Genomic DNA, 23,779 nt, shown 5'->3' on the forward strand with positions numbered 1-23,779 from the left:
ATGTATTAATTATAGACAGAAACAAGCTCAAAGATCATGGTAAATTATCATGGAAAACCATAATTATGTTGCTGTTTAACCTCAATGAAGGCAAAATTAGAAAAAAATTATGTTTTTATTCATCTTACTCTTTTAAACTCCCATTATTTTCAGATCCTTTTTGCAAATTTTAACAATTTTAGACTAAAATTCCCTACTCATGATCAACTTTCCTCATGCTAATTTTATTTTGCTTGCTGTTACTTTTTCAAATAAAAAAATGTACTACAAAATTATAGAAAGGTTATAAAACTGAAAATAAGTATATACATATATCCAGAGTCTGTACATAATTCTACTACATACACTATCACTAGTGTATAAGTGATAGTGAGTATATTTTCCAGTCCTTTAGGAAGATTCTAGTTTCTCCTATTATCATATTGCTACAAGAATCATCTCTCAGAAATGCACTTATTCCTTTTCTCTTTTCCTAGCAGAGATTAACAACTGTGAGACTATTAAAGAACAGAAACACTTTTAAGACTCTAAAAAATCAGAAAGATTACATCAATTAAAACTGCCATCAGCAATGTGTAAGAGTACTCACATCACTTCATCTTTGCCAGCATGAACACTATCATTTAAAATTTTCCCCATTAATTCACACATTTAACACTGTACTTAACTGTTTCAATTTGCATTTGAATTCATACCAGAATTCAACATTTTAAATTTTTAGTTATGAAAGATGACACCGCTACTTCAGCAAGAAACCATGTTAAGCATAAGTCAATGGTTCAAGGCCATAAAAATAAAATAATTATGATTTTTAAGACATTTAATCTAATCACAATAGGAGTAATGGTTATTGTGCTCCATGGTAATCAGGTATTAATGGCAAGCAGTTCACATAAGGGGCTATTAATACTATTATTGACACATAGCCAAATCAAGCATTCTTAGATTATGGGGAAGGTTGGGTCAGATTAGAAGCTCTCATGCCCTCTTAAAGATCCCTTGATCTGAAATCAGATGTCACACAGAAGGCAAATTCTCCTTCCTATTAGCTCCATGCAGCCTCTATCAACTGAGCACCCAGTAAAGATAACAGGTGTTATAAATTTAGTTTGGCTGAGGGAGGCTAGAGTTTACTGAAAATCAAAGACGACGTGAACTCCAAGAGCTGACCAAAGAAATGGCCACTAAATCCCTTGTCTCTTCCCTATGATTACTCTTCAAGTTAGGATCTAGGAGTTCAATGACATTTCTGAAGATCTTTGAACTATTTCCATCTCCTTTCCCACAGAGAAAAAGAGGACAAGAGGCATAATCATACTCTCATGTACTCAGTCAACCTTACTAACAGAGAAGTGATCTGGGTAATGTAATTTAAGGGACTTCCTTCTGCCAACACTATCTCCAAACTGCCACACATTGGAGATTCTTTGACATTTCTAAGCACATAATTCTGAGATTAAAGAAGAAAGGTGAGAGTGGGAAGGGTGAAAGGGGGTAGCAAATCCACACTCTACAGTGAAAATTAATTTAACCAGCATGGTTTTATAGTCTTAGAATACCTTAACTCTGAAGAATGCAGAGGATAGGAATGAGAGTTCCAATATGGAGAGGACATAGGGAAAAGCAAAAGGAGCTGTCACTTTTGGCTGCTTTAAAAATGCAGAGACAAGGATACTAGACTACAGAAGAACTGGGAAGAAGAAGGCCAGGTTATGATAATAACATTTTCATTTTCTGTAGCCCTATGGAGTTTACAAAGCACAAGTCCAGTGATCATATTACCTAATCCTCACCATAACTGCACTAAAACTGAGACCCAGAGACAGGAAACAACTTACCCAAAGTCAGTCACAGGATGTAAGAGGCAGAGCTGGGGCGTGACACAGGCCTTCTGACTTCTGTGCATCTCCAGCTCCCCTGGAGCTAGAGCAGGGCAAAAAGGGAGGTGGGAGTGATCTGCCCAAGACCAGTTCCGCCCTCTCCCCTTCTTTCAAAGGCCATGCTGAGCCGACATATGACTCTCTCAGGGACCCCTTCACATCAAATTCTTTCAGGATAAAGCACTCCGAATCTGAAAATGTTTCTCAACCTTGGGTCCAAGAATGGCAATCGGAAGTAAACAATGTCAGAAGTATTTTTGGCTGAAGTTTGCCATTTATGTGAAATTTATTAGAACTTCAAAGCATAGCAATTCTCATTTCAGAAAGCAAAACTTATTTTTATAATTGAGATTATTTAAAGTTGTCTTGTTCAAAATTTTTTTGTTTCAGTCCAACCTTTGAAACTATTATGAAAATTATTTTGAAAAATGTTTGAGAACCAAGATACCAAATCTACATTTTACCTTCTCTGTGGTCATTTTTTTTCCCACCTTAATCTTCCCTCAGTCATTACTATCATTAAATCAATTCTACTCATTAGAATTAATACAATATTCAGCTTTTCATAGCCGATTTTAAGTGTTTTCAATGACTCAATGGGAAAATGTGCATATCTTCTTGAAATATAAATCTTACATTCATTTCTAAATTATATCTAAAATGATTTTATTGTAGCCTTTTATAAGAAATCTTCAGTAACAAAATTTAGAGTTCTCAGCCTCAAGTTTCTTATATTTCTCTTTAATTTTTCTTAGGGAATTATATATTTAACTTCTCATCTGGACTGGTTACATTTAAGTTTAAAACACAGTCAGTGAAAATTTTTACTTTGTTTTGCTTATTTCCTAAGAATACAAGCATATGATTTAAATTGTCTGGGTATGTGACCAATGTTTTATCATTTCTAGATCATTTTGTAATTAGCTCCACTATATCTCAGTCTCTAATAGGTTTTTTATTTATGAGAACAACTATCAGTAAGGCCAAGTTCTTAGTACGCATTAATACTAATAAGGGCACATAAAAAGATCAGGGATATCTTTATTTGTGACCAAAGCTTTTAGAGCCTTTCTGAACGAATACTCACAAGTTCTTGATCTGTAATTCATTTGAATACTGATGATCAAATTCAGGAATTTTTTAATAAGATTTATACTACCTGATCACTTTAGAAGAAAACAATACACGAGAATACACTTCTCCATGTTATTTTAAGCCTTTTAGTAAAGGAGTAATCCAAATGTTGAAACAAAACAGAATTTTTCATCTTTCAGGAATCTTCTTCGTCACTTAATGTCTACATGCTCAGTGGAATTAACCTGCTTTGATACTTTCTTTTGATTCAGTAGCCAATTGTCAGCTTAACAAAAACAGGGATTTCAGATTTAGCTTTAGCTTATTGGAGAATAACAAACAAACAAATGATGAAAATGCCTTACTGCTGGAACATAAAAATATCATGTGGGTTATTAGGCAAAAATTATAGAAAAAGAAAACCCAGCAATATTATAAAAGCCACAATGTGAGTCTTCATAAATGATAATTTTAGAAAGTCTTTAACTTAGCACATGAAAGTTTCTAGAATTAGAATTAAGTTAAAATAAAATTAAAAGACCAGTGAGTTGTGTATAATGACATGTAAAAAAGGATCCCAATTTTATCATTATGTAATAAAACACTACTACTAAAAGCATATGTGCTTAGAAGGGAAATAAAATTTCAGAGATATATTTTGTCCTCTATTAAAGAGAATTTGCCTTTTATTCTATCTGTAATATAAAAATATACTATTATGTTATAATAAGTCTAGAAAATCCAAAACAATGTTTCTTAAGTCTTCAATCTATTTTATATGGAAAATCTGAAAACTAGAAAGAAGAGCTATGATTTTTTCAAAAGTACCTCTTGTAGACTTTATATAACAGATTTTATACAGGAAAAAAAGAGGAGGGCTCCATGACCAAATAAGTTTGTGAATCAATAGACACTACATATGTCTCTCTCTTGGAAATTTAAAATACATATTAACCTGCTACTGACTCAAAGACATTCTATAATTAAAACTGTACTTAATTTTTTAGCCCAGCATTTTCCAAATTTATTTAACCAGGAAGCAGAACTAACCCTGAACTAGATGGACTAGGCATGAAGACGTATGTACAAAAATACAATAACTTTTTAATCCTTATGATGATCTGAGCTGCTCAACTAGAACATTATCATTATGTTTAGTCCTAACAAACTACATTTTTTTTTAAAGGCAAATTCTCACTATTGCAGTACTTCCTGTCCCTTCCGAATGGGGCTCTTAGCCAATGATAGGCCACTACTAATGGAGTTATTTCAAGCCAACATATAAAACTCTTGCCAGTAGTTTCCAAATTTAACAGAACTGGAAGCTATAACAGAGAGCTTCTCACAAGGCAGATCAACTCCACTCCTTTCCTAGAAGTGTGATAGTGAAGCCTACTGCACATGATTATAGAATAAATAGTATAGGTCCAGTAAAGTTCAGGAAATTAGGATCAGTAGGAAGGATGACCAACTACATCAAGAGGCCAACTACATACCACCCACTAAAGGTAAAAAGAAAATACAGTTTAAAAAACAAAGTCAAAAATACAATGGTGTTTAAGAAATAGAATGAAAACACATAGAGATAACTAATAAATGAGATGAAAAAAGGCAAGAGTATAAGAGAACACAAATGACTATGTAAGGTTAAAAAAAGAAAATGGACCACTCATTATGGTGTGCAATCAAACATGTATCCTAAGTCCCCTTTTAGCCCATCACCAATCAAGGGTCATAACTACTGATTTTAGAACTGAAAAGATACACTGCAGGAGCTCCATTTGAAAGGGAATAAATTCTGTATTGCAATGAGCAACATATTTTTGTACCTTTTAGGTACAGATAGAATAAAAAACAGAACTGTGTGCAGTTTTTTTTTTTTTAATTCAATAACAATGCCTCTTCAGATTTATAGAAATCTTTAAAATATACTGACATTAGTGCCAAGTCAAGGCACATGCCCAGTATAAAAATAACATGTTTGGGAGTAAGAAATAAAATAAAACAAAAATATTCCTCAAATTCATTTATTTTACTACTTTATTATCAGTGTATTGGTAAATATTCTGCATATATACATTAAAGAATGATAAAATTGAGTGCAGTTTGAAATTACAGTTTTAAAAGTCCTGATAAATAAAGTAAATGAAACAATTAACATTTATGCTTGAAAGAGAACAAATCTTGGGCTGACCAAATCAAAAATGTCAAAGGAAAAGATAAGTCATCTGACAATCCTAGCCCCCTTAGGCTGTAGATTACTTCCAGGATGCCTCCTTAAGATTACTTTGAGGAAAAATCAAAATTACATATTATTTAGCATAAACCTAAAGCATCTTAAATTTACTTCTCCATTGACCAGTGCCACACTTCCATGCTTTAAGTTGCTATTAATAAAGGGGAGACTTAGAAGATAAAAGATTAACATATCTTCTGATACTATTCATGTACACAAAAAATTGCTGTAGATTTTTCAATTATGCTAACTTGATTCTTAATATTTAAATAACATAAGGTTTAAAGTGTTTTATGAATTATAATTGAAATTAGAAACAAAAAAGCACATCTTAGGCAACCCCCTACCATGTTATTTTACTTTGTTATTTTTACCTTCAGTAAAAAGGAAAATGAAATAATTACATGACATACTTTCATTGCTTAATAAAGGAAAACTCAGATCACCAGAAACTTTTTAAAGATGCTTTTATATAGCATCTTTAGCCTTTTGAATAGATTATAATATATTAAATTATCAGATAGCAAAATTCAAGTGGTACTTTAGTACTTGTTCTTCAAATAGCATACTATTTTCTGAGGAGTAATTAAAGTGGTGAAATAAAGTATCTCTTGAATAATGTAGCCCAGTCAAAACTAGATCCTGAAGATTTTCATAATAATCTCTTACGTTTCATAATAATCTTAAATTCACAAACTGAATTTGGGATTCAGGACATAGACATCAATGTATATCTAAGTTGATATATCATGTATATATCAATGTATATATTGATATATCAATGTATATGGCATGCATTTTTGAATGAATCATCTCTCCCTCTATGCAGAAGCTTTCATATCTCCAGTAAAGTCCTTTTGTATGATCCACAATCTCCTGTGGGAATTCTGAAAAGCTGAATGGCAGATTAAGAAATAAATAAGGCATATCTAATACAACCAAATTTTATTAAAACTGATCTAAAAGACATTGCATGGAAATGCCCAAGTTCTATCACCTATAATCTGAAAATTATGTTCTTAAATACAGCTAAGACAGCTACACTCTTTTTGATTTACTCTGTGTTTATATTGCAAAAGAGAAAGAGCACTGCTTACACAGAAATTTTTGAAAGGGAAGTATCCCAAAAATATGTACAGTGGAAGAAAATGTATTACAGTATTTCACTGACTTTACTCAAATTATGCAGAAATTTAAGTATGGTAAATTATACCCATTAATTTATTTAAGAATTTATTAGCAGAAATGAAAAATCTTCTGGACTATGATCAAATATGTGCCTGTACTTTTTACAGGATACTAACGCAGAATCTCACTGTTACATAATTCTAATTTCTTTTTGAAGTTAATGGTTTCTATAACAATTATGCCCTTTTTAATACTTGTTATGATCTTTTGATATCAAATACACACGAGATATAGCCTAACTTTATCCCTATATCTTTAAAATTTCTAACATGACCTTGTTATAATACATTTAAGATTCATTTTTAATTCATTAGTTTGCATATCACAATTCTCTATCTCCTTTCTCATTAAATAGGTTAGGAATGGGGGGGTTATATGTTTCTCTTTAGTATTTCTATTAGTGGTAGAATACTTCATGGCTTTTTATGAACATTATTTGAATTTGGAAAGGTAATTTTCAAATTTGCCTCCCAGGGTGACATTATAATATAAACTTTGTACAAAAAGTAAAAGTTGAGATTAATAGTTCTTTTTGTAATGTATGCTAAAATTAAAAAATATATATAATTATTTAAAAAAGAAATCCAAACCTACCTAAAAGGAAATTTACTTTTTAAATAGATAAAATCAATAAGAAATTTTAAACAAATAAAATTCATTAAATCACACTTTCTTCTTCCATAATTTATCTTCAAATAAGGAGAAATAAAATATAGACCTTAAACATTATTAAAATTAAAACATCAATAAACAAGATTTTTCCCACTTATATCTTCTTTTAAAGCTTCAAGAGGTAAATGAAGACTCTCACAAGATATTTAAGTTTGTTTCACACAATTGGAAATATAACTTTCACTAACTTTGTGTAGTACACAGAACTTCTGTGTGTTCTGAGTACTAACATATACCCCTCACCCAGAACAATACCTAGCACCTAAACAGACAGATATGCAGTATTTATAGAATAAAACTAATCTATACAATAAATTTTATAGTTGGAAGAATGGCTGAACAAAGATCTTTTCCTCATAGTATAACACCATGAAACTTCAAAAAGTTTAGAAATCAGTATGTTCTAAAATATTTCTTGGGATATAAAAGTCTCAGTGGCATACAAGTCATAAATATTCTGGGAAAATCAGGACTTGACACTATCTTTCCAGATTTAGATAAGTAACTCAGAAAGAACAACACTCCGAAAGCACAAAAGATTTGTCTGAGCAGCAGCACCAGAGTATTTTAAAGAGTAATTCCAAGTGGCCTGTGGCATCTTTTTACTGTTTTCCTGATATTAGTTTTAGAGTTAAAATGAGTAAATTTGGAAACAGCTGCACAAAACATAAATAGGTTTCCTTTGCCCCTAATGTTTCACACACAGTGGTCAAGAAAATAAAACAGAATTATGGTTTTCTCCCTATACATTTTTACAAATAATATGAAATTGCAAATGATTCATTTACTTTGGTAAAATAAAGAAAATCCTGCAACATACAAAGAACATTAAAAATTATAGGATTTATCCAGTTAAGAATGAGCTGTGAATCTCACATTATGTTGATAGTTTAATCGAGCTGGAAGAAAAAAATCAAGGATGACAGAACAAAAAGTTCAGTAGATCAGTTTGGAGGAAACAAAGTATTTAATCATAATCAGAATGTATACTTTCATCACCTAATATATCATCACTGTGTATGCTCTGAAAATATACAAATAGATGGGGAAACTAGAAATTTGTCTACAGACAGATTTAAGGCAAATAGCTCTTAAACTACATGAAGAAAAAAAATTAACACTTAACCTATTAATTTGATTTTTGTCTTAATTTTCCAAAAGAGAGTATTAACTTAGTCATTGAGTCTCTTAATATTTCATGCTTTTATTTAATAATTCATCCTTACACCTTTAAGACAATACAGACAACCGATTCCTATAAAGATTTTTGGTGCATATGCAGACTTCTTGGTTGTATTATTTTTCCTGCAAACTATTAAAAAAATCTCAATGAATGCTCATTGCTGTATTTAGGAAGACAAGAAATTTTCCAAAATCTTATGGCAGTAACAAACATAAAGCTTAATTAGACATATGAAATCATTTCACAATTAAAAACAGTAATGTACATATGTAGCATAAGAGTTAAAAAAATTAAAAACTATACAATCCACAGTGTGAGTAAATAACTCTGCTAAGGCTTCTATCAGCCTCACCTTACCTTTGTAGCCCTTTAATGTTTCTAGTATGACATGAATTAGAGTTTCCTTCTTATTGGTATAGTGAATGTTTTACTTTGATTAACTTAGAATTTGTTATAATTCCAAAGTTACAAAAAGAAAAAGTGCTCACAGACCCCAATATTAGTCCTCTCAGAGGATAATGGAATGATACACTAATTCTGTGTTAAATGTACTGACAGTCACACTGATTGTTTTTCTTCAGAGGCTTTTTATGTATATGGACACATACCTCTTTTTTTTTTTTTTTTTTTAGTGGAGATGAGTGAAAATATGTTAAGGTGTGCCTTCTATTCAAAAAGGAGCTGCATCTACAACTAAGTCAATTATTCCATAGATGAGGAAGAAAAGATGATCTTATCTCAATAATACTGTTTATGATCCAAAAATATTTGTTATATTAATTCATGCAAAAGCATAAAACATCAACAATCACTTGATTATTTGTATTAGGAAAAAAGAAATACCAGAATCTCCAAAATATTTAATAATACTATCCTGCCTCTTCCTGCAAAATATTTCATGGATCTTATTGGGAAGAACCCCTGGAGCAGGGCATGGCAACTCACTCTGGTATTCTTGCCTGGAGAATTGTATGGACAGAGGAGCCTGGCAGGCTATTAGTCCATAGGGTTGCAAAGACTTGGACACGACTGAAGTGACTTAGCACAGCATGAAAGATTTTTAACTGAAGAAAAAGTAAACAAGTTAAAAAAATAGCACAGTAAAGCCTAGATGAGGTACGGAGAACATGAAAGTACTGCTGTGGTTCAGAATCACTACATGGGCTATCACATGTGATACATTTATTGTTCAGCCAAGTTTACAAAGGCCTAAAATCAATAAAACAATGAGGACTATTAAAGAGGAAAAAGGAAATATCACTGACTTAGAAAAAGATCACTTGGCACCAAACACCTCTGAGTAGAAGAGCTACAATGAGGAATAAGAAAGGTGCTTAACAGCTATGTCTACTCTGGAACAGAAAAAGGAAGTAGAGAGGAAACAAAGTAAGGAAACTTAAATTTTTTTTAGGGAGAAAAGAATGAAATTAATCTCTTATTAAATCTCCTAAAAAAACACTAAATGTAAAACTTTTATTTTGACTCTGTAGTGGCTAACATGGGAATCACATGATGAATAACAAACCTGGGCTCACCTTCTAGAAATACAGACTCAATAAATAGACAATTGCATTAAGATGTGAGCATTGACTTTAAAAAAAGAGAATAAAAATAGCCATTATGTGGGAATCAAAAGGGCAAAAGATATAGTTATACCAAGTTTCTCCAAGAAAATATATAAATTAGACAGTAATGTAATTAGGGAAAAAGCAGCTAAACTTTAGAGAATGAGAGTGAGAGAAAGGATCTCTTACTTAATTATACAGCATAAGATATGAATGTTATATTTTAAAATATGAAACAATAAGCTACCTAGAATATGATCAATTTTCTGAAATAAAATGGTCAAGAAAAAATATCCATGGGCCCAAATATGATTACTGCTACTAGATTTTCGTTATAGCTTTATTTATCTTCTTTTTTTGGGGGGGTGAAGTGGGCAATGACCCTGAGGTCATGACAGGAAAATCTAGAAGGATCAAAACTAAATCAAAAGAAGTTCATAAGAAAACAAGTATGCTACAATGATGAAGGCTACTGTCTAAATGATATAATTTTCTAGTATATCTTTATATTTTAGGGAAGCAGCAACAAATCAGGTTTCTAGTAATAAGTAGAAATAGCAATAACCTCAGATATGCAGATGACACCACCCTTATGGCAGAAAGTGAAGAGGAACTAAAAAGCCTCTCGATGAAAGTGAAACAGGAGAATGAAAAAGTTGGCTTAAAGCTCAATATTCAGAAAATGAAGATCATGGCATCTGGTCTCATCACTTGATGGGAATACATGGGGAAACAGGGGAAACAGTGTCAGACTTTATGCTTTTAGGCTCCAAAATCACTGCAGATGGTGACCTGCAGCCATGAAATTAAAAGACGCTTACTCCTTGGAAGGAAAGCTATGACCAACCTAGATAGCATATTCAAAAGCAGAGACATTACTTTGCCAACAAAGGTCCGTCTAGTCAAGGCTATGGTTTTTCCAGTAGTCATGTATGGATGTGAGAGTTGGACTGTGAAGAAAGCTGAGCACCAAAGAATTGATGCTTTTGAACTGTGGTGTTGGAGAAGACTCTTGAGAGTCCCCTGGACTGCAAGGAGATCCATCCAGTCCATTCTACAGGAGATCAGCCCTTGGTGTTCATTGGAAGGACTGATGCTAAAGCTGAAGCTCCAATACTTTGGCCACCTTATGTGAAGAGTTGACTCATTGGAAAAGACTGATGCTGGGAGGGACTGGTGGCAGGAAGAGGAGGGGACGACAGAGGATGAGATAGCTGGATGGCATCACTGACTTGATGGACATGAGTTTGAGTGAATTCCACGAGTTGGTGATGGACAGGGAGGCCTGGCGTGCTGTGATTCATGGTGTCGCAGAGTCGGACATGACTGAGCGACTGAACTGAACTGAACCCACAAATTAGAGACAGAAATTTGTAAAAAAAAATCTGTGTTAAACAAATCCTAATATGCTTTGTCCTCTTGTTTTTGCCTAAATGTAGAGACTCTATGTAAAGTTACATAAATCTTGTATACAATGGACTCCAGGAGGTCAATACTATCTAAATTATATCAACAAAACTGTCAGTTTTGACATAACATTTGGCAACAAAATTAAATATTATTCAACAAAGATATTTAAATTTAATCTGTACATGTACATATATGTGTAGTAAATGCATATGAATTCATATATAATTTAAAGTGTTTTTCTTAATTTTACATTTAACTAAAATAATAAAGATTATACATGTATCCAGAAGAGATTTAAATTTGACAATTGCTGGACATAATTTAGTCAAATTTAAATAGTAACAAACTGGGAAAGAATAAAATATGCATAAAGACTCATAAAAACACATACACATTTTTGGCAAACATAAATAAGGGCACTTATCGCCAAACATAATATAACAAAGCATTATATAAAAGAAGTAATTGCAGTGCACTCATTCTTACTGTAGCTTAAGGTAATTATTAATTAAAACCTTACTTTAGGAGTAGCCAGTTTTAAACAAAACATTTTTCCACTGGAAAATTTAGTATTGCTATGACTAATCTTTCAGAGCTATTTATTTCCTTCAAAACAGCTTATGTCTTTGTATATAATTTGGATCACATACCCATGCCTCTGACTGAATGGGCCTCATGTTGCTTAGTAGCACCTCTTCATAGTTTCCATAATCAATGAATTTAACAACTGCTGTCATACCTGAAGAATGAAGAGCTTCAACTTCTGCTCGGTAAAACTGAGGAGACAAAAAGGAGTTTTAAACAGGACGATCAACGTTGTCTAGATAAGATGATGCATGATGGAAATAAAAATACTTGAAATGTTACAATGTTAGTATTTTTTGAAAGCTCATTTTTAAATCAATTGTATTGCGATATCATTGTATTAGCTTTAAGTGGAAAACATAATAATCTGATATATGTATATATTGTGAAATGACCACCACAATAAGTCTAGTTAGTGTCCATCACCACAAATGGTTATATTTTTTCCTTAGGATGAAAACTTTAAAGATATGAATCTGTTAGCTAAGATATAAATTCTCTTAGCAACTTTGAAATATACAATATTAAAAAAAATAATTTTTAAGATAATGCATTTTTAATTTATTCTAGTTGGAGGATAATTACGTTACAATATTGTTATGGTTTTTGCCATACATCAACATGAATCAGCCACAGGGGCACATGTGTCTCCCCATCTGAACCCCTCTTCCCACTTTCCTGCCCACCCCATCCCTTAAGTTATCCCAGAGCATGGGCTTTGAGCCCTGCGTCATGCATCGAACTTGCACTGGTTATCTATTTTACATTGGTAATACACATGCTTCAGTGTCATTCTCTCAAATCATCCCACCCTCACTTTCTCCCACAGAGTCCAAAATTTACTTTTGGATAATCATAAATCGGCTAAGAAAAAGAGAGATTCTCTTATCTGTGTGAGTTCTGACATACACTGAGCAGTAGTAAGATTTCAGAACCAAGAGGATCAGTAGAGAATATTCACATACTAATGGGTGCAAAAAGAACTAGTGTTCTTCAACGTCTCCTTGTTAGCCACTGAAGCCCTTTGACATTAGGAAAACAGTTCTTATGTACTAATTAGAGTGTATAAGTATGAAGTAAATTATTTAAAAAACAGAAATACATGTCAAAGAAAAATCCTCAAAGGCTCGTTGTCATTGCTATAGTCATACAGGCAGCTGTGGTGAAGCAGAGTTCCCAGGCAGGAAGTAAGCACACTACTTATATCTAGGATTTATAGGGTTTAAGACACTGTAAGACCAAACCCTTTTATTTCTTCAGTTTATCCAGTATTACTTGGCTCTGGGAACCAATGCACACAGTCACCAGGAACTGAATTCACATAACAACTTCAATTTTTAATTTATCTGTTAAGGCAACTTGGAGTAGATCAACTGATTGGAGTATTCCCTTCACTACAGATCAACCCATTTAGGACTCTAATTATAGGTATGAATGTTGCTTAATGAACATGAAATAGCAACATTAAAATTCTTATTTACTCTCAAGGAAAGTTTTTTTTCAAACAAGGGAGTTGGATGCTCTTGTAACAGTCTACTCTGACAGTGACTCAGTGTAACAGGACCCTACAAGACCTTCCCAGGACAGACGCTCCTTCTCCCCCAGGTCCTCCATCTGCTGCTTGTCTACAGAAAAGCTTAACCAAGGAATAAATGTAATAAATGAAAAAACGTGGAAACAAAGGAAAATAGTCAAGCAAGACAAAATAATAGTTTAGCCATTAAGCAAAGTTAAGGACCTTCAGTTTCTCCTCAAGAGCTACAGATACATATTCTGAGTTAAATCCTTTGACTTTTGCAGATACAGAAACCCCCACTAGACAGAAGAAGTTAACCACATGATGACCAGATTGTAGTTATGACATAAGCTCTTCCATCTTACACAATTTCAAGAACTGGCCTCAAGGAAATGGGAACAATACTTGTACTTAAAACAACTATATGATGCTGATCAGATCACTACATGACTAATTTCAAGATGATTTTTGGAGCTGTTCTGCATGTAGCTCCCCTCCACCAACCCTTCCATCTACCTGTAACTCCCTAAATATCTCCTTTAAAAGCTCTTTCCCCTGATTAGCAAAAGGGGGCTGGTTAGGGGAGCTAGTTTTTGGGCCATGAGTCCATCTTCTTCCCAGAACAGCACCAGTTTCGTCAACAAAGCCATCTTCCCTTTTACCCAACACAAAAATTGGCTTTCAAGCAACAAGTAGCCAAGCCTGAGTTCAATAACCTTCATGGGTTCACCAAAATGAAAAAATGCTGAAGGCAACAAAAATTCTTATTCTTGATAACCTTCGAAATTAGCAGTTACTGTGGGTGTACCAAGAAAGAATCTGCTTTTACTAGTGTGTGTGTGTGTTTGCCAAGTCACCTCAGTTGTGTCTGACTCTTTGTGATCCTATGGACTGCAGCCTGCCACACTCCTCTGTTCATGGGATTCCCCAGGCGAGAATAATGGAGTGGATTGCCATACCCTCCTCCAAGGGATCTTCCTGACCCAGGGATCTAACCTTCATCCTTTACACTTCCTGCATTGGCAGGCAGGTTCTTTACCACTAGCACCATCTGGGAAGCCCAACTAACTAGTATATGCCATACTATTAAAGTTACTAAATTAATCATGGTATTTCTTTTCCAGATCTGGATGCAAGAAGATTAGAGATACCATGCCAGAATTTTTCCTTATCTTAGAGATCTAGTTATATATCCACATCTCTCCTTTCCTCCTTTATTTCTTAGCCTTACACTTCCATGTTCTGTAAAGTGCTGTATTTCTTGAATACTTCAACTATAAGCTTTTTAAACAATTATGTCAGTTAAGTTCAACAATGACAAACAATCATAATATATAACCTAGAAAAACAACTTGACATCCTTTTAGGAACTTACTAAAGATAACCTGTGTAAAAAATGACTTCTACATAACATGGAAAGTAAAGGTGTAGTGATATGGCATTTGATATAGCTAGGAGTGCGGGAAAAGCTTCCCGGGGCAAATGACAACGGGTATACTCTTCAAGGATGAAGAGTATTTAGCCAAGCTAAGGACTGGGAAAGGTGTTCCAGTAAAAGTTACAGAAACAAAACATGAAGAAGAGTATGAAGTGAAGTGAAGTGAAGTCACACAGTTGTGTCCGACTCTTTGCAACTCCATGGGTTGTAGCCCACCAGGCTCCTCAGTCCATGGGATTTTCCAGGCATGAATACTGGAGTGGGTTGCCATTTCCTTCTCCAGGAGATCTTCCTGACCCAGGGATTGAACCTGGGACTCCTGCATTGTGGGCAGCCGCTTTACCGTCTGAGTATAAAGAAAGTGAAGTCGCTCAGTCGTGTCTGATTCTTTGCAACCCCGTAGACTGTAGCCTACCATGCTCCTCTGTCCATGGAATTTTCCAGGCAAAAGTACTGGAGTGGGTTGCCATTTCCTTCTCCAACCGTCTGAGTATAGGATATAACAAATAGTTTTAAATTAATTATGGCATGATGTAAGGAGGGTTGCCAATAAGACAAGACAGTAAGGGTCAGTGGATAGAGGCTCTATAGGCATGCTAGACTACAAGTGAAATATTTTAACTAGGAAGAATGACAAGATGACAGTGACGGCAGTTCCAGTGACGATTTTAAGAGGAGTAAGACTTAAGGCAAGGAGACCACTTTAAAGGTTTGTCCCAGTTGATAAGGCTGAAAGAGCTGAACTAGTCATGGCAGATGTACAGGGAGAATGCTCAGTCTTTCTATGAAAGTAAAGCTTGAGAGAAGGCAAGATATCACGAGGAATGTTTTAAATGATACTAACTGATTGCTTCCAAAACATCATTTATAATGCAGTTAAGATTATGGTTTCTTAATGACAGTTATAGATAATGCTTTTCTTAAGCCTTTACCCTAGTCTCTGGCTACAAAATTGGAAAGTTGCCTGTTCTTGATAAGACACTGATAAGTTATCTCTTAAATTAGGTGGTTTTATAAGATAACTAATGCCGTCTCTTTCACAGAGTATTATTTATCTTATTTGCTTAACGGTGTATCTATACAGAGCCTACAATCCTTCACTCTAAACTGAAAAACATCCACATAAAATCAAAGCAGTCCCCTTAGGAGATCATTCAATTATTCCAACAATCCTCTAAAAGCTAAAAATATTTTGGGAAATATTAGGCACCACCTTTCAGAAGCTATATGAGATTATTTAGAGTATATTCAGTAGAGACAATATATGAATTTAGTATTATTGATTTTCTGAGAAAATTACAGTTGAAAGTAAAGCTTTAATAACAATCTGATCAGGTATTTGAAGATACTCCGTTCATAGCACAGGCAAAACTATCTGATGTATCCCAAGCACCTAACACATAGCAGCTACTCAATTATGGTTTGTTGACTACTCAATATTTGTTGAAGAACTTGTCTAAGTTTAAATATCTTAGGACTGTCATTATTCTCTGTTGCTTTGTTTCTGGTCATTCATATTCTCTCTATATGTTTAACATGCCTCATAATTTTTTTTAGGATGCCAGACATTCTATCAATAGGTGAAATACCATGAAGAGGTTCTAAAAAATATTACTTTCCCTCAAAGAGGATTATATTTTGGGAAGCTGGCAGACAGAGTACAAGTAGATACCCTTGATGATGTGCAGGGATGATTTTAGGCTTTCTACTGGCTTGCTTGTATTTTGCACTTAGTACAAGGACACGATCCTTACAGGATTTCAGTGGAAAGCTTGTGTCTTTTTATCAAGCCTTTCAAACATTATTGGACTTGAACTCAAATTATTCACTTCCTCTGTTTTTCAGGGTCACCAATTCCACATTGTTCAATGCAAAAAATAATTTTTGCCACCTTCATCTTTACCATTCACAGAAGCATCTTATAGAAGTGACAAAAAGACAAAGTCAAAGTTTCTCAGTCGTGTCCAACTCTGTGAATCTCATGGACTATACATATACATGTAGTCATGGAATTCTGTAGGCCAGAATACTGGAGTGGGCAACATTTCCCTTCTCCAGGGGATCTTCCCAACCCAGGGTCGAACCCAGGTCTCCTGCATTGCAGGTGGGTTCTTTACCAGTTGAGCCACAAGGAAAGCCCAAGAATACTGGAGTGGGTAGTCTATCCCTTCTCCAGCACATCTTCCTGACCCAGAAATCCAACTGGAGTTGCCTGCATTGCAGGTGGATTCTTTACCAACTGAGATATCAGGGAAGTCCCCTACAAAAGTGAACCCTCAAAGGTAGACAATGTTAGCTCTATAAACTAACTCTAATTTTCAACTACTTCTTGGCTCTACCTTAATGGAGAAATGCCAAAGCATAAGTAATTCCTGCACTAGCTAAATCAAACAGTTCTTGTGTTTGGGAAAGTGAGTGGTCTCAGCTGCAAGAGTGAGTCCAGATAGTGATGAAAACCTGCACTTGCTTTCCAAGTCTCCATAAAAGCCAAGGAGTAGCCATGTAAAACAGTTCCAACCAATAAGATTATCTGTTGGTATTTCTGGGAAGGCTTTTACTTTTCTTGAAAAAAAGAAAAGACACAGTTAGTGCACTCTCTTCCTCTCCTTTCAGCCTTGAATAAAAACTTGACAGCAGAGAAGCTGCTACTAGCCACATTCACACAAAAATCTTAAAAGACTACGCCATCTAGTTGTACCTGGACCCCTTCTTGCTGCTAGCATTAGGTAACACCTAACACCCTGTTCGTTTCCAAGGCAAACCAATATCACAGGAATCCAAGCCTATGTCCCAACCAGCAATGCTGAAGAAGCTGAACGGTTCTATGAAGGCCTACAAGATCTTTCAGATCTAATACCCCAAAAAGATGTCCTCTTCATCATAGGGGACTGGAATGCAAAAGTAGGAAGTCAGGAAACACCTGGAGTAACAGGCAAATTTGGCCATGGAGTACAGAATGAAGCAGAGCAAAGGGTAATAGGAGTTTTTCCAAGAGAACGCACTGGTCATAACAAACACTCTCTTCCAACAACACAAGAGAAGTCTCTACACGTGGAAATCACCAGATGGCCAACACCGAAATCCGACTGACTATATTCTTTGTAGCCAAAGATGGAGAAGCTCTATACAGTCAGTAAAAACAAGACCGGGAGCTGATTGTGGCTCAGATCAGGAACTCCTTATTGCCAAATTGAGACTTAAATTGAAGAAAAGGGGGAAAACCATTAGACCATTCAGGTATGACCTAAATCAAATTCCTTATGATTATACAGTGGAAATGAGAAATAGATTTAAGGGACTAGATCTGATAGAAGGAGTGCCTGATAAACTATGGACGGAGGTTCGTGACATTGTACAGGAGACAGGGATCAAGACCATCCCCATGGAAAAGAAATGCAAAAAAGCAAAATGGCTGTCTGGGGAGGCCTTACAATAGCTGTGAAAAGAAGAGAAGTGAAAAGCCAAGGAGAAAAGGAAAGATATAAGCATCTGAATGCAGAGTTCCAAAGAATAGCAAGGAGAGATAAGAAAGCCTTCCTCAGTGATCAATGCAAAGAAATAGAGGAAAACAACAGAATGGGAAAGACTAGAGATCTCTACAAGAAAATTAGAGATACCAAAGGAACATTTCATGCAAAGATGGGCTTGATAAAGGACAGAAATGGTATGCACCTAACAGAAGCAGTAAGATATTAAGAAGAGGTGGCAAGTATACACAGAAGAACTGTACAAAAGAGAGCTTCATGACCAAGATAATCACGATGGTGTAATCATTCACCTAGAGCCAAACATCGTGGAATGCGAAGTCAAGCAGGCCTTAGAAAGCATCACTACGAACAAAGCTAGTGGATGTGATGGGATTCCAGTTGAGCTATTTCAAATCCAGAAAGATGATGGTGTGAAAGTGCTGCCCTCAATATGCCAGCAAATTTGGAAAATTCAGCAGTGGCCACAGGATTGGAAAATGTCAGTTTTCATTCCAATCCCAAAGAAAGGCAATCCCAAAGAATGCTCAGACTACCGCACAATTGTACTCATCTCACATGCTAATAAAGCTATCCTCAAAATTCTCCAAGCCAGGCTTCAGCACTACATGAACCGTGAACATCCAGGTGTTCAAGCTGGTTTTACAAAAGGCAGAGGAACCAGAGATAAAACTGACAACATCTGCTGGATCATGAAAAGAGCAAGAGAATTCCAGAGAAACATCTATTTCTGCTTTATTGACTATGCCAAAGCCTTGACTGTGTGGATCACAATAAACTGTGGAAAATTCTGAAAGAGAAGGAAATATCGGACCACCTGACCTGTCTCTTGAGAAACCTGTATGCAGGTCTGGAAGCAACATTTAGAACTAGATGTGGAAAAACAGACTGGTTCCAAATAGGAAAAGGAATAGTCAAGGCTGTATATTGTCACCCTGCTTATTTAACGTCTATGCAGAGGACATCATGAGAAATGCCGGGCTGGAAGAAGCACAAGCTGGAATCAAGATTGCTGGGAGAAATATCAATAACCTCAGATACGCAGATGACACCCTTATGGCAGAAACTGAAGAGGAACTAAAAAGCCTCTTGATGAAAATAAAAGCGGAGAGTGAAAAAGTTGGCTTAAAGCTCAACATTCAGAAAACGAAGATCATGGCATCTGGTCCCATCACTTCATGGGAAATAGGTGGGGAAACAGTGGCAGACTTTATGTTTTGGGGCTTCAATATCACTGCAGATGGTGGCTGCAGCCATGAAATTAAAAGACGCTTACTCCTTGGAAGAAAAGTTATGACCAACCTAGATAGCATATTGAAAAGCAGAAATATTACTTTGCCAACAAAGGTCTGTCGCTTCAAGGCTATGGTTTTTCCAGTGGTCATGTATGGATAAGAGCGTTGGACTGTGAAGAAAGCTGAGCGCCGCAGAATTGATGCGTTTTAACTGTGGTGTTGGAGAAGACTCTTGAGAGTCCCTTGGACTGCAAGGAGATCCAACCAGTCCATTGTGAAGGAGATCAGCCCTGGGATTTCTTTGGAAGGAATGATGCTAAAGCTGAAACTCCAGTACTTTGGCTACCTCATATGAAGAGTTGGCTCATTGGAAAAGACCCTGATGCTGGGAAGGATTGGGGGCAGGAGGAGAAGGGGACGACCAAGGATGAGATGGCTGGATGGCATCACTGACTCGATGGACGTGAGTCTGAGTGAACTCTGGGAGTTGGTGATGGACAGGGAGGCCTGGCGTGCTGCGATTCATGGTGTCGCAAAGAGTCGAACACGACTGAGTGACTGAACTGTACTGAACTGAACACCCTCTTTATTCCTCATCATTCATTGAACACAATGGGGCCTGTTTCCTGATCCTAAGCCATACAGCATCTCTTAAAACATCCTACCACACTTCCTAGCCTAAATTTCATTCCTTGAAATCTTCAGGTAACATTATCTCCACTATTCCTTCCAGTCACACATATGGGCACAGCCATCTCAACTGAAAGTACTCTATACATAAAATATTTGTTACAAATATATTTTTCACTTGATCTTCACATTCACCTAGGTCCTTCACAATAGTTTTCCTAGTACGACTACCTCTGGTTTTTATTACCTTGCTAATATCTCCAGCTGACTCATTGGAAGAGTCCCTGATGCTGGGAAAGATTGAGGGCAGAAAGGTTAGAGGCTGTCAGAGGACGAGATGGCTGGATGGCATCACCGATGCAATGGACATGAAGTGGGGCAAACTTCAGGAGACGGTGTGGGACAGGGGGTCTGGAGGGCTACAGTCCATGGGGTCGCAAAGAGTGGGACATGACTGGGTGACTGAACAACAACAACAATATCTCCAGTGCCCTAACCACTCAAGTTTTTTTCCTATGCAAGTGCCTCCTGGAGAATGAACTAGTTAAAAAATAATTATGAAATTTCTACACTGTGAGAGGAACAGGGCAATAGAGAAAAACTAGAGAGATATGGTCTTGTCTTCAAGGGACTTAAAATCATGGCAGGGGAAACAGTTATCAATATAGGAACCAAAAACAAAAATACTTACAAACTGTGATAAGCTTTAGAAAGTGAACAAGGCACTGATTGAGAAAGACAATAATGTAGAAAGGAGGAGGGTGCAGACAAAAAAGGCTTCCTCTAGGAAGTCTGTGAGCCAAGTCTTCAAGGATCAGAAGAGCAGTTAGTGGAGGAGCATGCTGGGCAGAAATGGAGACACAAACAAAGTCCCTCCTGTCTGGGGACCCTCTGGCCTCTTCCTTTCCTGTTCTCACTGTGTCGGTCTTCTTCCTTTTTCAGGCTCTTTTATCTGATTCACTGTATTCCTTCTCAATCTCATCTTGTATCTTTCCATTTCCATTCCCCACCCCCACTTTTCCTTTTAGCCAGTATATAATGTAGAACACAAGGCTGTTTAAATTATTGGTTTAATAACTCTTAAATTATTTATTGTTAGCTAAATAATTAACCTTCCTCCTCATAATGTTTTTAAAGTAGGTTAATTATGTATATTATCTTTAAGTTAAATGACATCTGCAGAACTTAACTGTGTGCCATTCAACTGATTTGCTTCCTTATGAATCAGTACAATTTTATTAGAAAGAAAAGCAAATATTAAGTAAAATAAATAAAATTATTTATTTTATTAAATTATTCATTTTATTAAGTAAAATAAATAAAAGTAAATATTAAGCTCAGTAGATGATAACTAAAGTAACTTGTCAACCTCATTTATTCACTTTTACAATACTTTTCTGATATGTAAGTGAAAATCAAACCTAACAACCAAGTTATGGAACTCCTAAGCATCCATAAAAAATATTAAATATTTTGCTCTTCCTTTGATAAGTTACATATGCATACATCTGTTCAAAGACTATAAACAAGTACAACCAGAGACTGAAACCCTGTCCCAAAGCAATGGCGTTCTACGGTCTCACTAGACTGTTACATTCAGTAATATTAGTATTTAATAACTTTACAGCATGCATACCTTGTTGTCTTCCCAATAAAGTGCTAAACATTCATCTCCAGATTTCCACAGTTTTGCATACTCCATAGGAATAGATGATTCTAGTACTTTTTCGGGTTTAATTGGCCCAGATCTTCTTTTGGGACCACTACTGTAAAATATTTTATCATCATAGGATGAAGCCGTGATGGGTCCTGCTGGCTTAATAGGTCCCACTCGCCTTCCCTTCAGTGGCATTTCTGTCTCTCCATTTGGAACACCAATGAAACTATTCGTTCGGACAGGATTCTGGTGTTCAGTATTCATATTAAAATGTTTTTCAATTTTTACACCACTAAAAGCTTCATTATTTACTGTTCGTGGCTTCCTGTCATAAAAATGATCCGAATTTGCTGTTTGGTTTTCTCTTTTCCCACGTTTGTGATTATTATAATCTATGGATTCTTGAGGAAAAGGATTTTCTTTTGCCTCTGCATAGGATGGACCTTTTCCTGATCGGCTTTGCATACAGTTATCCCTTTTTGTAAATACAGCATCACTGTGTGGGGAACTTAAAAGGTAAGAAGTATCTTTAGTTCTATCGTATCTAGAATATGATCTATCACATTTGATTCTCTCTTCAGCCCATACTTCAGATCCTGAAGAAGTACTTGGTCTTTCAGAACCTCTGTTTCTAGGTAATCCACTGCCTTCTAAAACTGCCTTTGAATTTTGGGTGTCTCTTTGAAAACGAGGAGGTTTTTCATTTCTTGGCTGTCTGGTATCATTTCGAGGAAGATATCGTGGTTGATTATTATCTTTTACTCCATTTTGCTCAGTATTTGACATTCTGTTTTGTCCTTGATGAAGCTGCTGTGGCTGTGATTTAGGTTCTGAAAAGTAAAAGTAATCATATGCATATTAAAATGAAGACTGCATTAATACTTAATTATCAAACTACTCATTTAACATCTTCCCACCTCATTATCTTAATCTCTCTTTGCTTGGTTAGACTCTTATGTTTCTAATGTACAGTTTGCCTGGTTAGCCACATTAGTGAAGTAAAGCAATGATATGAACCATGAAAAAATGGTGGATATTCAAAAGCAAGTTGTCTTTGTTACTGAATATTTGCATTGTTATGGCTATCTATACATGCTGCTCTGGTAATTCATTTCCCAAGACTGGTGAAACAGAACTACAAACTTAAACCACAGAAACTGCTATGAAACTGTACAAGTATACCTCTAGCTCAGTTCTTTTCTGAGTCCCCACCTCATTTTAAATGTATCAATCACTGTCAGTCAAGTTCTAGTCTTAGCAAAAAAAAAACAAAAATTTCTCAGTTCTTTCTGGATCTGGAATTGCTAAGTATTTGGATTACAATTAGATATCTATTTATAAACTTTCCCTGGTGAAGGACAGGGAAGCCTGGTGTGCTACAGTCCACGTGATGCAAAGAGGCAGACACAACTGAGTGAATAATAACATAAACCTATCAAAGAACAGGTACTACTTGGAAATACAGGGGCAAAAGTGTCAAAATCTGATTAAGCAAAATAGCACAGAAAATGTCCAACCAAAAATCAAATCAGTAACATGGCATATATACATATACCTCACAGATAATCTGATGGTTATATTTCACATAATGATCTTTATTCTCCTTCGATTTGTTCTGTGTCACTTACTCTTTCTTCCTCCACTGTTTCTCATAGCATGTCTATAACAAATTACAATCAAGTTGACTGGTCCTGGTGCACACATCTTGTTTCTCTTGCCAAACACTATAATCAGTATGAACATTAGGATTATTCTTACATTTTACCAAGGTCACAATACTTCTTAATAGGGATACTACTAAATTCCAGGTGAGAATGCTTCCTGTATCTGCAAGTAAATTAACTTATTTGACCTCTAGCTACTAAATGCCAAAGCATTCTCCCTTAGCACTCCTAGTCACTGTGACTACCTAAATTGTCTCCATACATTTCCAAAGACCCACTGGAGGAGAAAAGGTACCAAGTAAAATGTTTAGATCAGCAGAAATAAAGAGACGATCTTTAAAAAGGTCCCAAGCGACAAAGC

The 23,779-nt window shown here is 35.5% G+C and overlaps 1 protein-coding gene across 5 annotated transcripts in view; it reads right to left on the reverse strand.

The window, feature by feature from the left end:
• Positions 1-23,779, reverse strand: part of TDRD3 (tudor domain containing 3) — a 231,369-nt gene that overhangs the window by 42,986 nt on the left and 164,604 nt on the right. For all 5 annotated transcript variants that reach the window (XM_069602155.1, XM_069602153.1, XM_069602156.1 and 2 more), the window contains 2 exons: positions 21,734-22,584; positions 11,859-11,984 (listed from right to left, as the gene is read on the reverse strand). In XM_069602155.1, the coding sequence (XP_069458256.1) occupies positions 11,859-11,984; positions 21,734-22,584 (977 nt within the window). The remainder of the gene's footprint in view (positions 1-11,858; positions 11,985-21,733; positions 22,585-23,779) is intronic.

This window comes from Ovis canadensis, chromosome 10, assembly GCF_042477335.2.
Source record: "Ovis canadensis isolate MfBH-ARS-UI-01 breed Bighorn chromosome 10, ARS-UI_OviCan_v2, whole genome shotgun sequence".
Lineage (NCBI taxonomy): Eukaryota > Metazoa > Chordata > Mammalia > Artiodactyla > Bovidae > Ovis > Ovis canadensis.